We start from the raw sequence: 13,292 nt of genomic DNA on the forward strand, positions 1-13,292 counted from the left end.
GAACATGGACAGTTACCACTTCCTGGCTGGAGCAGCTAGTGGTTACCCGATCTTTCCAAGCTCCCCAACCCTCCACTGCCCATGTTGCTGATACATGAGTACTTGCTAACAAATAAGTGATACTCAATGCCAAAAATATAAGAACTTATAGGAGAAGATGTTAACATTGAATGAAATGCTAACTTCTGAGCTCCTTCAACCCCTTTTGTTTCTCTTTGTCCTAGGACCAGATGTTTTTTTCTCTCTGGGTCTGACTCCTACACTCAACTATAGATACCTCCAGGGAAACAGTTTGTGTCTGGTTCATTTCTGTCTCTAGCACCCAATAAGAATTTTTATGAATGACTGAATGATAAAATTTTATTTATTACATTAATGACGGATGAAAATTGTGAAGTCGGCCAGGCGTGGTGGCTCATGCATGTAATCCCAGCACTTTGGGAGGCCAAGGTGGGCAGATCACCTGAAGTCAGGAGGTCAAGACCAGCCTGGCAAAGATGGTGAAACCCCATCTCAATTAAAAACACAAAAATTAACTGGGTGTAGTGGCGGGTGCCTGTAATCCCAGCTACTCGGGAGGCTGAGGCAGGAGAATCACTTGAACCCAAGAGGCAGAGTTTGCAGTGAGCCAAGATCGCACTACTACACTCCAGCCTGCCTGGGCGACAGAGTGAGACTCTGTCTCAAAAAAAAAAAAAAAAAAAAAAAAAAAAAGGGAAAGAAAAGAAAAGAAAAAGAAAAGAAAATTGTGAAGTCTTCAATTATTCTACAGTACTATTGGGAAAACTTCCTGATCCAGTATTTGAAAACCAGATTGTAGCTATCTGCTCAACTAAACGAAACCAAATTAGATTGCTGTAATTCATTTAAAAATATTTATTGAGTTGTTCTTCTTAGCTAGGTGCTGTCACTGGTATCCTGGGAGCTGAATTAGTTGGATCTAGAGATCTAGGGGCCCCAGAACACCCTGGCTCCTGGGGATATGCGATCTTGGTGATGGCTGCTTTGACATTTCTGTTCCTCAGCATGCAGATGAGAACGGGTATGAGAATGGCATGGCATATACAGGGAGGGAAGGAGGTATTTTTAAAAAAAGAAGAAGAAGAAGAGAATGGCATGTACCACATTGCCCATGATGTGGAAATTGAGGGGCAGGTCAGCCCTGTAGGCCACATAGGCTATGCCAATGGATGAGTAGTAGGTGCCCACCACCAGGAGGTGGGAGCCACAGGTGGAGAAGGCTTTGGAGCGTCCTTCTCAAGAGTTGATGTGAAGCACTGAGGCCAGGATGTGGGAATAGGAGAGAAGCACCAGGAGAAGGGGGAGGAAGGACACCACCACGGCAATGCAGAAGCCCATGAGGGTCTAGGGAGTGGTGTCAGAGCAGGAGGCCTGGACCACAGCCAAGTGGTCGCAGAAGCAGTCGTAGATGCGGGCAATGCTGTCAAATGCCATCTGGGAGGTCCTTACTACTGCTGGGATGGACAGGAGGAGGGCAGTGAGCCAGGCACTGGTTGCAAAAACAGCGTTGGTCTGTGGGGTCATGAGGACAGGGTAGTGCAGTGGGCAGCAGATAGCCACATAGCGGTCATAGGCCATGACCACCAGGATGAAGGCTTCTGAGCAGGAGAAGTTGTGGAACAGGTACATCTGCAGGAAGCAGGCAGGGAAGCTGAGGAAGTGGTCCCCAAGCAAGAATAGGGACAGCATCTTGGGGACGGTGACGGTAATGGAGAGGATATCCAGGGCTGAGAGGTTTATCAGGAAGAAGTACATGGGCTTGTGGAGGCTGGACTCTGCCATCACAACAACCAGGATAAGGGCATCACCCACCAGGATAAGCAGATAGATTAAGAAGAAAATCAAGGCCAGGCATGGTGGCTCACACCTGTAATCCCAGAACTTTGGGAGGCCAAAGCAGGCAGATCATTTGAGGCCAGGAGTTCAATACCAGCCTGGCCAACATTGTAAAAGCCCATCTGTACTAAAAATACAAAAATTAGCCGGGCATGGTGGCAGGTGCCTGTAATCCCAGCTACTCCAGAGGCTGAGGTGGGAGGATTGCTTGAACCCAGGAGGCAGAGGTTGCAGTGAGCAGAGATCATGCCATCACACTCCAGCCTGGGCAACAAGAACGAAACTCCACCAAAAAAAAAAGAAAGAAGAAAGAGAGAGAGAGAGAGAGAGAGAGAGAGAGAGAGAGAGAGAAAGAAAGAAAGAAAGAAAGAAAGAAAGAAAGAAAGAAAGAAAGAAAGAAAGAAAGAAAGAAAGAAAGAAGAAAAGAAAGAGAAAGAGGAAGAGGAAGGAAGGAAAGAAAACAAAAGAAAAGAAAGGAAAAGAAGAAAAGAGGAAAGAAGAAAGAAAATCACGAAGATGGGGGTTGGGGGAAGAGGGACTCTGGCAGAGCAGGAATGCTGACCAGGCAGAAGACAGGCTAGGAGTCCTCTGATCCATTTCAGGCTGTGACCCCCATAGTGGGTCAGAGCTGGATGTCTGTAGATACACACTGGGAACATCTGGAAACCAGAACAATCAAGGAGACATTCACTAGAACATGTATCTTTTTCCTTTCCAACTATGGATCTCAGTCCCAACACTTTCTTTGTGCCAGGAATTGTATTGCACAATTAAGATTCCTGGAGTGGTGAGATGTCTAACAGCAATGGCAGAAAGACCTGGTCCTGTTTTGGGGGGAAGAGAGGTAGACACAAACACCTAAGAACTGTCAAAGAGAAGGAGCAACACTTACAAAGAACTGGGGCCACTGTTAGCAGCTTCAGGGGCCCAGAGATCAGTCCCACATATGGAAGAAGTTTCTTACCATTAGAATGACCCCACAATGAAAGCCGGGCGCGGTGGCTCATGCCTGTAATCCCAGCACTTTGGGAGGCCAAGGCGGGCAGATCACTAGAGTTCAGGAGTTGAAACCAGCCTAGACAACATGGTAAAACCCTGTCTCTACTAAAAATACAAAAATTAGCCGGGTGTGGTGGCACATGCCTATAGTCCCAGCTACTCAGGAGGCTGAGGCAGAATAACTTGAATTCCGGAGGCGGAGTTTGCAGTAAGCTGAGATTGCACCACTGCACTCCAGTCTGGGCAACAGAGTGAGACCCTGAAAAAAAAAAAAGAAAAAGAAGAAGAGAAAGAAAGAAAGAGAGAGAGAGAAAGAAAGAGAGAGAAAGAGAGAGAAAGAAAGAAAGAGAGAGAGAGAGAGAAAGAGAGAGAGAGAGAAAGAAAGAAAGAAAGAAAGAAAGAAAGAAAGAAAGAAAGAAAGAAAGGAGAGAGAGAAAGAAAGAAAAGAAAGAAAGAAAGAGAAAGAGAGAGAGGAAGAAAGGAAGGAAGGAAGGAAGGAAGGAAGGAAGGAAGGAAAAAAAAAAAAAAAAAAAAAAAAAGACTCCATAATGCAAAAACAGACTTGATAATTAGTGAAGTCCATGTAACTAGAGGTTGTAAGGCCAAGGTCTTTGTCTGGAATGCTACAGAGATTTAATATTTGGATAGCAGCTAGATTAAAAACCTTTAAGTAACTTTCTAACCCTAGATTCATTGCTTCTAAAAATAATAATAATAACATAAATGAATCACATGAATAAGATTGTAGCCAGGCACAGTGGCTCACACCTGTAATCCCAACACTTTTGGAGGCTAAAGCCAGAGGATCGCTTGAGGCCAGGAGTTTGAGACCAGCCAGGCAACATAGGAAGACCCCTTTTCTACAAAAAGTCAAAAAAGTTAATCAGGCATTGTGACATGCACCCGTAATCATAACTACTCCAGATGTTAAGGTAAGCATAGGAGTTTGAGGCTACAGTGAGCCATGATCACGCCACTGCTCTCCAAGCTGGGCAGCAGACCAAGACCTTATCTTACAAAAATTAAAAAATAAGATTGCAATGTTGGTGGGCAAATTTAACCTATTGGAGAGAAAAAATCTGAGAGGCATCTGCTTGTGTTCAAGCGCCAATCAAAAAATCAAGTAGCTCTTTTATTAGTTCAAGTAGCTCCTTTAAGGATGTCTGGTTTTTAGCCCAGTTCCCACTAGCACAGGTGAAGTGATCTTCTAGGTATGGTAATGTTGATGAATACACTTACCAGGTTTTGCCCACTCTAAGCACCAGGATCTTGACTGTAGTCATTTGACATAAGCCCATCCGGTCCAGCTATGCCTGCGTGATTCCTGAATGGGGTTCGTTATCTTGGGACCTTGTGAAGACAGCAGAATCACTGGTTGCGAGTGAGTAAAGCTAAACCCTTGGAGTGAAAACTATGTCATTTATTCTAAGGTTCCCCTGACGCTGTGTTCCTCTGAGTCTGGAGGATTGTCAGGGGCCACTGATAAAGACTTCTAGCTCATGAACTCTAGGGAGCTGCTGGGAAACCTTCTTTGGGGATAACCGAAACAACAGCTTCTGTGGTGCTCTGGATTCCGTTCCTCTTCTATGCCCCGCTCCATTCTCATCTCACTCTATCTGGGACGGAATGTTATGTCTGAATCAGTGCCCTTTGTTTTAGTCTCTCCATTTCCATTCACATGAGAATTCCTTTTCTGTGATATCTTTCTCTTTGGTGGCTTCCTCCAAGAAGCACTACAAAATGTTGTCTGCTTACCCCAGAAATAGCTTCCTTTTCTGTGTGCCTGTGCAGGGGCTTGCTCTGTCTGTCTCTGTCTAACCTGGGTGCCCTAGGATCTGTCTTTGTATCCCTTCTCTTTGTCGTATCATACAGTGACCAACCATATTGATTTGCCCAGAACTGTCCCGGTTTTAGTACTGAAAGTCTGATGTCCTGTGAAACAACTCTGTTGGTCACTTTCAGAGGGCAGAGACATTGTATATGCCTTTGATAGAAGAAGTTATTTCCTGAATGGAACCCAAGTTGAAAATAAATTCACTCTCTATTAAGATAAAGCAGACCTGGGTTGGGTGCAGTGGCTCAAGCCTGTAATCCCAACATTTTAGGAAGCCGAGGCAGATGGATCACCTGAGATCAAGAGTTCAAGACCAGCCTGGCCAACACAGCGAGACCCTGTTTCTATAAAAAATAAAAATAATTTTAAAATACATTTTTTTAAAGCTGAAAGGAGAGCTGACCTTGGTCAAGGCTACACAGAGAGCTAGTGGCAGAGCCACACCAGAAGCCAGATGCCTGCTCCCTGTTCAGGGCTCCCAGGTGTCCTCTATGGGAGGGTCCCTGAAGCTTTCCCATCTGGCAGCCCAGACAATGCTGGGAGCTATCCATGTTCACATCTGCTTTCTCACCAGACTAGGGGTTCCCTGGGGCCTGTGATGTGTTCTGACCCCTCTTTTACAAAACCAGCATATCAGAGGGGTCTGGGCACCTGGCTTCCCAGTTTTCCACAGGCAGACTGGACCATGACTGTCCTGACAACCTCAGGGCTTCCTGTCCAGTGCTGCTACAGAATCAGACAACACTGGACTCTATAGAGAGCTCCTAGTCCAGCTCCTGTATTGCTGCTGATAGGCAGGGGGAGGCCCAGAGGGGGTTCTGACCCAGCCACAGTCACACAGATGGTAAACCAGCAGCATAGCCTGCCCACCCGGAATGCTCTAAATCAGAGCACAAAGAGTTTGGCTCAGATACCTTCTCTTAGAGCCCCTCTCCTAGCGGGATGAGGGTCCCTAACTGCCCACCTCCCCAAACGCTGTCTTCCCAGAGCCTAGCCCCTCCTTGACTATGACAGGCTTTGGGCACTTCACTTTCAGCCTTCAGACCCGAGACCTCTGCAGGTCGGCCCAGCTCATCTGCCCAACCCAGGCCATGCCAGCTGCTCCTTCCTCTCCCCAAGCCAGTGCTGCCTCAGTGGGAAGAACCAGGTTGGAGCTGAGCCTATCCCATTAAACCCCCAAGCTCTACCGCTTCTTGGCCTGCTGAGGCCTTGACCCCCAGAGGTTCCCTTTTACTGGGCCCTGAATAATATTTTCTGGGGACCCCCATGTGGCTGGTTAGCAGTTACCATGGGCTTTGCTGATAATTAGAACAACAAGATTAATAGTGCTAAGTGGGACACAGAACTTTATGGTCTATGGGGACTTTCCCACGTATGGAGCAACTATTGGTATCCACACGTGACAGATGAGGAAACAAGCTCAGAGGTGAAAGGGATTGCCCAAAGTCACACAGCAATCCAAAGACAAGGCAGATTTCCTAACTCTCACTCCAGCCTCTGCACCAACTAATGACACAAATGAAAAAGTTTGTGAAAATTTTCTGTGTAAATGTAAAATGCTGTGCTATTGGCTGCTGGGATCCTTCAAGTGTATTGAAGCTGGAGGAACAAGCGTGACAGAACAGAGAGCCACTTAGTCTCCCAAATCCACACTCTTGCCCTCTCTTGCTCACTCTTAATCGTTCTTAGAGGCTGATATGGCTTGGCTCTGTGTCCCCACCCAAATCTCATCTTGAATTGTACTCCCACAATTCCCACGTGTTGTGGGAGGATCCCAGTGGGAGACAATTGAATCATGGAGGCGGCTTCCCCCATACTGTTCTCTTGGTAGTGAACAAGTCTCACGAGATCTGATGATTTTATCAGGGGTTTCCGCTTTTGCGTCTTCCTCATTCTCTCTTTGCCTGCTACCATTCATGTAAGACGGGACTTGCTTTTCCTTGCCTTCTGCCATGATTGTGTGACTTCCCCAGCCAAGTAGAACTGTAAGTCCAATAAACCTCTTCCTTTTGTAAATTGCCCAGTCTCAGGTATGTCATTATCAGCATTGTGAAAAAGGACTAATACAGTCAATTGGTACCAATAGAGTGGGGCATTGCTGAAAAGATACCCAAAAATGGGGAAGCAACTTTAGAACTGGGTAACAAGCTCAGGTTGGAACAGTTTGGAGGGCTCAGAAGAAGTCCAGTCTTGAGTATGTCTTTATCAGCAGTGTGACAATGGACAAATACACAGGCCTTATAATTCTAAGCCCAACCTCCTCCAGGGAGCCTTCTGTGATGTGGAAGCGACTTTGGAACTGTGTAACAGGCACAGGTTGGAACAGTTTGGAGGGCTCAGAAGATTGCCCAATCTTGAGTATGTCTTTATCAGCAGTGTGAAAATGGACTAATACAGAGGCCTTATAATTCTAAGCCCAACCTCCTTGAGGGAACCTTCTGTGACTTCATCTTCCTCCAGCCTCCAGTGCTCTTTCTCTCCTCTGGATTGACCAAGACTGGCTGCCAATGCCGCTATTTTAAAGATTAGGATAGCTGAGGCTCATTCTTCATTCCACATTGAATGAGGTTGGCTTTGCACCGGGTGCGTGGTCACAGGCAATTGACACAGTCTAGTGGGGTAGCCAGTCAAAACCTTGTCCAAACCTTGTCCATCATATCCACTGTGATCTGTGCTACTGTAGAGCTGAAGGGCCCAGAGGAGGAAATGAAGCTGACTTGCATCATGGAAGACATCTCTTAAATGGGTCATAAATTTCAAACAGATGAATAGAGTGCAGGCCACAAAGGAGGGGGTAAACAAAGTCATGAAGTGTAGAAAAAGCAGGAGGTGTGTTAGAGGGGAGATAGAATTTGGTTTGGGCTGCAATATAGAAAGAGAGACTGGGAGTCTCCAAAGATGAGGCTAAAGAGGTTGGCAGGGGCCAGAGGGAAGAAAGTCTTGAAGCCAAGGACTAAACGCTCATCATGAGGACATTGGAAAGCCAGAACCAGGCCTCAGACAGAGGACTAACATAGGTAGCTACATGTTTGAGAAGGCTCATACCCACTGTGCACAGAGAATGTCCTGGAGTGGGAGAGAGAGACCAGAGGCAGGGCAACCAGCCAGGAAGGTTGGTGGTGAGGAGAAGAAGAGGGAGGAGTATTAATGACAACGATAGCAGATGATGGCTGCCCTTTATTGAGAGCTTACTTGTACTAATGGCTGTGCCCTGGTAGTCACATACTTCATTTCATTTAATCCAAAGAGCAATTCCCATTACCTTTGTTTTACAGATGAGGGAGCTCAGAGGGTTAAGTAACTAAGCCTGCTTTGGTCATTCTGCTGGACAAATAGTGAGTTAGTGTAGAGTCCAATCCATCTGCAAAGCCATACCTCTTAACTGTAAAAGCTTAGAGAATCTGGCTGGGCATGGTGCCTCATGCCTGTAATCCCACTTTGGGAGGCTGAGGTGGGTGGATCACTTGAGGCCAGGAGTTCGAGATCAGCCTGGCCAACATGGTGAAACCCCACCTCTACTAAAAACATAAAAATTAGCCAGGTGTGGTGGCACATGCCTGTAATTCCAGCTACTTGGAAGGATGAGGCAGGAGAATCTCTTGAACCTGGGAGGCAGAGGTTGCAGTAGGCCAAGATCAAGCCACTGCATTCCAGCCTGGGCAACAGAGTGAGGAAAAAAAATTTGGAGAATCTTCAAGAGGTAGAATAGTCAGAATTTGACAACTGATTATGGAAAGGTCCAAGATGATGCCCAGTATTCTGGTTTGGGGGACAAGACATGGTGGTGATGTTGACTGATGTCTGGAGCTCAGGAGACAGAGTGGATGCAGGTGAAGACTTGGGAAGCATATACTAACGACAGTGAACAAGATCACCTAGGAAGAGAGTGTAGTGTGAGAAGGACAGAACCTTGGGGCGAAAACAACATGAGACTGAGGTAGAACAAGAAATGTCTGCAAAAGATACTGAGAAACAACAGCCAGAGAGCAGGAAGCAAAACCAGGAGAGTGTAATATCACAGAGGCTCCCTAGGGCGGCTGTGGTCAGCAACATCACATGTTGCTGATGTGCCCAAGAGGACGAGAACCAGATGAAAAGTGTCTGTGGGGTCCAGTGATGAAGGGTGCCCCAGGTGTGAACTGGTGCCCTAGATGTGAACAGGCCAGTGGAACAGTGAGCATGGAAGGTTGAGAGTGAGTAAATGGAGAAGAGAATAGATAACGTCTTCAAGATGTTTGCCTGTAAAGAGACGACGTGGATGGGCGCCTCGCGAAGATGGTGGCGCGCGCAGCATGTGGTGCCCGTGGTCTGGCCAAGTCTCAGCGCAGCACACGGGCCGGCGTCTCGCTGTCCGGGAGCCCACACCCACCAGGTCCCTGACCCCGCGCCCCCCACGCCCCCCGCGCCCGGTTCCCGGCATGCCTCGCGCCCGTAAGGGCAACACGCTCCGGAAGGGTGGTCCGCGCCGTGGAGGAGGTGCCCGGAGCAGTACCCAAGCTGACTCGGGTTGCAGTGATGATGAGGCAGCCAGTGAGGCCCGCAGCACCGCCAGTGAATGCCCCAGGCTTCTCAGCACCACTGCAGAGGACAGCCTTGGGGGGGATGTCGTGGATGAGCAGGGCCAGCAGGAAGACCTTGAGGAAAAGCTGAAGGAGTATGTGGACTGCCTCACAGACAAGAGTCCCAAGACCCGGCAGGGTGTTCTCAAGAGCCTGCGCCTGACCCTGGCGTCGCGCCTACTCCCCGACTTCTTGCTGGAGCGCCACCTCACACTAGCTGATGCCCTGGAAAAGTGTCTCAAGAAAGGGAAGGGAGAGGAACAAGCCCTGGCTGCTGCTGTGCGAGGCCTGCTCTGCGTGCAGCTGGGCCCTGAACCCAAGGGTGAGGAGCTGTTCCACAACCTGCAGCCTCTGCTGGTCTCTGTGCTCAGTGACAGCACAGCTAGCCCTGCTGCCCGGCTCCACTGTGCTTCTGCTCTTGGCCTGGGCTGCTACGTGGCTGCTGCCGACATCCAGGACCGAGTCTCTTGCCTTGCCTGCTTAGAAAGTGTTTTCAGCCGGTTCTATGGCTTGGGTAGCTCCACGACTCCTGTGGTTCCTGCCAGCCTGCACGGCCTGCTCTGTGCTGCCCTACAGTCCTGGGCATTGCTGCTCACCATCTTCCCCAGCACCCAAATCAGCCACATCCTTGACAGGCAGCTGCCCTGGCTGCCCCAGCTCTTGTCCAGTGAAAGTGTGAACCTGCGGATCGCTGCCGGTGAAACCATTGCACTGCTCTTTGAGCTTGCCCGGGATCTTGAGGAGGTGTTTGTTTACGAGGACATGGAGGCCCTCTGCAGTGTCCTGCGCACTCTGGCCACTGACAGTAACAAGTACCGTGCCAAGGCCGATCGCCAGCGCCAGGGCTCTACTTTCCGCGCCGTGCTGCACTCGGTGGAGGGCGGTGAACGTGAAGAAGAGAGAGTGCGCTTCGGCTTTGAGGTGCTCTACAGGGACAGCTGGGCTGGGCACCGGATCTACACTGCCTTCAAGGAAGTGCTGGGTTCAGCTATGCACCACCACCTCCAGAGCAATGAGCTACTCCGTGACATCTTTGGCCTGGGCCCTGTGCTGGTGCTGGATGCCACTGCCCTGAAGGCCTGCAAGGTTCCACGCTTCGAGAAGCACCTGTACAACGCTGCCGCCTTCAAAGCCCGGACCAAGGCTCGAAGCCGTGTGCGGAGCAAGCGGGCAGACATCCTGTGAAGCAGGACCTGCTGAAGAGGAGACTTTCTATGCCCTTGGTCCGTATTTTTAACAGAAGACAGTGCAACAACTGGTTTCCACCAGTATTTGTCACTTTATTTTTTTAATGACAAAACCAAAAACAGACATGGGGTGGGTAGCTGGGGGCCCGGACACTTGGGACCCTGGCCCCTTTGTCCCTGCACTCAGCCCTGTGGCCTCTTCCTGCCCTGTCTCAGGTCAGGCTAAATATGTGCCTGTCCCAGGGCTGTGGGGCAGGCACTAGGGGGCCTTTCCCTTCCTTTCCTTTCCTTTCTCAGGCCTTGCTCCCCCAGGTTGACCCACTCTTAGCAGGGTAGTGGCGTCTGGACAAATGCCACCGCAGCAAGTGGAGAGAGAAAGCTACCTGGAATGGATTTGTGTGCTGATTTTTAAGGATTATTAGAGATAATTAAACAGAATGGTCAGGCTTCTGTGGTCTTAAAAAAAAGAGAGAGAGAGAGATGTGGATGGTTGGAGACTGATGAGATGTGTCCTAGTCAGTTCAAGGTTTTATAATAAAATACCTTAAACTGGGTCGTTTATAAACAACAGAAATTCATTGCTCACAGTTCTGGAGGCTGGGAAGTCCAAGATCAAGGTGCCAGTGGATCCGGTGTCTGGTGAGGGCTGCTCTCTGCTTCATAGATGGCACTTTCTAGCTGTGTCCTCACATGGTGGAAGGGACCAACAAGCTCTCTCAGGCCTCTTTTATAAGGGATGTAATCTCATTCAAGAGGGCTTCACCCTTACAACCTAATCACTTCCCAAAGGCCCCACCATTAATTACCATCACCCTAGAGGTTAGGTTGGCTTTATTAAAAAAAAAAAAAAAACAACTTTTTTTTTTTTGTGGAGACAGGATCTTGCTTTGTTGCCCAGGCTAGTCTTGAACCCCTGGCCTCAAACAATTGTCCTACCTTAGCCTCCCAAGTAGGTGGGACCTGAGACCATGTCTGACCTTTTAAATTTTAATTTATTCATTCATGCATTCATTTAATTTTTTTAGATTAAAGTGTCACTCCAACTCTTACCAGCTGGAAATGCAGTAGCACCATCATAGCTCACTGCCTCAAACTCCTGGAGTTAAGTGATCCTCCCACCTCAGCCTCCCGTATAGCTGGGACTACAGGCGCATGCCACTATGCCTGGCTAGTTTTTTCCATTTTTGTAGAGACAGGGTCTCACTATGTTGTACAGGCTGGTCTTGAACCCTGGGCCTCAAGCAATTCTCCCACCAAGGCCTCCCAAAATGCTGGGGTTACAGGTGTGAGCCACCACACCTGGCCAAGTTTTAAGATATGGATTTTGAGGGAGCACAAACATTCAGACCATAGCAGGAAGTCAGGGAGAATTTTGTTGTACTTTAAAAATTTGAGATATTTGAGCGTATTTCCCACCATTCATGGGTAGGAAGCAGCCAGTAGAGAGGCTGAAGGAATGGGAGAGGAAGAGGATGGTCAATAGAGGAGGAGAAGGAGGAGGAGAGCTTCTGAAGCCAGTGTCTGGGCTCCCAGGGCATTGAGTGGGAGACATGAGAGTAGAAAGAGTGTAATAAAGGTCAGTGTGCAGATTTGGCACTGCAGGGGGGGGTCCTACCCTCACTTAAGGCTGGAGTGGTGGGGGAATTTTGTGAAGATATTGAGACTGTAGAAGTGTTTGTTCCCTGTTAAATGCGACCGGGAGGCAGTATCGTGGTTAAATGCTCTGATCTTGATGCCAGACTAATTTGGATTCAAGCCTGGCATTTAGCTCTCTGAGAACCTGTTTTCTCTTCTGTGAAATGGAGGATTGATCATCAGGTATTTCTTTTTTCTTTTTTCTTTTTTTTTTTTTTTTTTTTTTTTTTTTTTTTTGAGATGGAGTCTCACTCTGTCACCCAGGCTGATGGAGTGCAGTGGCGTGATCTTGGCTCACTGCAACCTCTGCCTCCCGTTTAAGCAATTCTCTCAGACTCCGGAGGAGCTATGATTACAGGCACCTGCTACCACGCCTGGCTAATTTTTTTTTTTTTTTTTTTTTTTTTTTAGTACATACTCATCACCGCCACCATCCTCGCTGCCACCAGGGGGCAGTGTGGCCCCAGCGTAAGGGCATCAGCTTTTGTGGCCAAACGCACTGGTCTCAAATCTCAGCTCCACGTACGGCCTGTGTGTCCTTGGGTGCGTGACTTCACTTCTCTCTGCCTCTGTTTCCTCTTTGTGAATGGGGGTAATAATCATGGCAATATTGGCTCGAGTGAGGTTTAGTGAGTTGCTCTATGTGAGAGTGCTTTGCAAATCAAGTGCCTCAGTTCATTCGCCACCACAGCCACAGAGATTCCACTCCCTGGAAGCCTTTCCCTCTGAGGCTTCTCACCCTGCAAAGCCTGAGACTCTCAGACTCAGCTTCTCTTTGGGATTATGCCAGTCCTGTGACAGGTGACCCTGGGTTGCCCCCATTCTTAGTCCAGTGTCTGAGAAGGGGAAGAAAAACTCCATTTGCATTGGAGCATTGGAGCAGCTCAGATGAATGAACAGGAGGAAGGCTGCAGGCAGAGGAAGTGGCTGATGGGAAGCTCCCCGAGGGAATGTCCAGCCAGCTCGATGCTCGTCAGCCAAGGACACGTGGAAAGCTAGATTACGACTGTGAGTACATGCGTATTCTTTCAGGAGGAAGCAGAGAACACTTGGGTGGTGCTGGGAGGGACTGGAGGTCATCCTTATCACGTGAAGGATGGATCTGTGCTTATCCAGTGGTAAAAGGCAGGAAGGGCATTTGAGCTGAGGGAACTGTGCATACATAGGCGCCAGGGATGAAAGTGTAAGGTAGGTTATAGGTGTGTGGTGATGAGCAGCAAA

General features: G+C 48.5%; 1 protein-coding gene and 1 pseudogene across 1 annotated transcript; one reads left to right on the forward strand and one right to left on the reverse strand.

Annotated features, from left to right (window-relative positions):
• Positions 1–893: 893 nt before the first annotated feature.
• On the reverse strand, positions 894–4,154 carry LOC103248050 (olfactory receptor 2AT4-like; annotated as a pseudogene).
• Positions 4,155–8,958: 4,804 nt separating this feature from the next.
• LOC103248052 (interferon-related developmental regulator 2-like) lies at positions 8,959–10,718 on the forward strand. Its single transcript, XM_038005462.2, has one exon. The coding sequence runs from the start codon at positions 8,983–8,985 to the stop codon at positions 10,432–10,434; it is 1,452 nt and encodes a 483-aa protein (XP_037861390.2). The 5' UTR covers positions 8,959–8,982; the 3' UTR covers positions 10,435–10,718.
• The last annotated feature ends 2,574 nt before the right edge of the window (positions 10,719–13,292 follow it).

The sequence above is a fragment of the Chlorocebus sabaeus genome, chromosome 1 (genome assembly GCF_047675955.1).
Source record: "Chlorocebus sabaeus isolate Y175 chromosome 1, mChlSab1.0.hap1, whole genome shotgun sequence".
Lineage (NCBI taxonomy): Eukaryota > Metazoa > Chordata > Mammalia > Primates > Cercopithecidae > Chlorocebus > Chlorocebus sabaeus.

Excerpts from the sequence above, each read along its gene's own strand:
- LOC103248052 (XM_038005462.2), top strand. The coding sequence starts at position 8,983 with ATGTGGTGCCCGTGGTCTGGCCAAGTCTCAGCGCAGCACACGGGCCGG.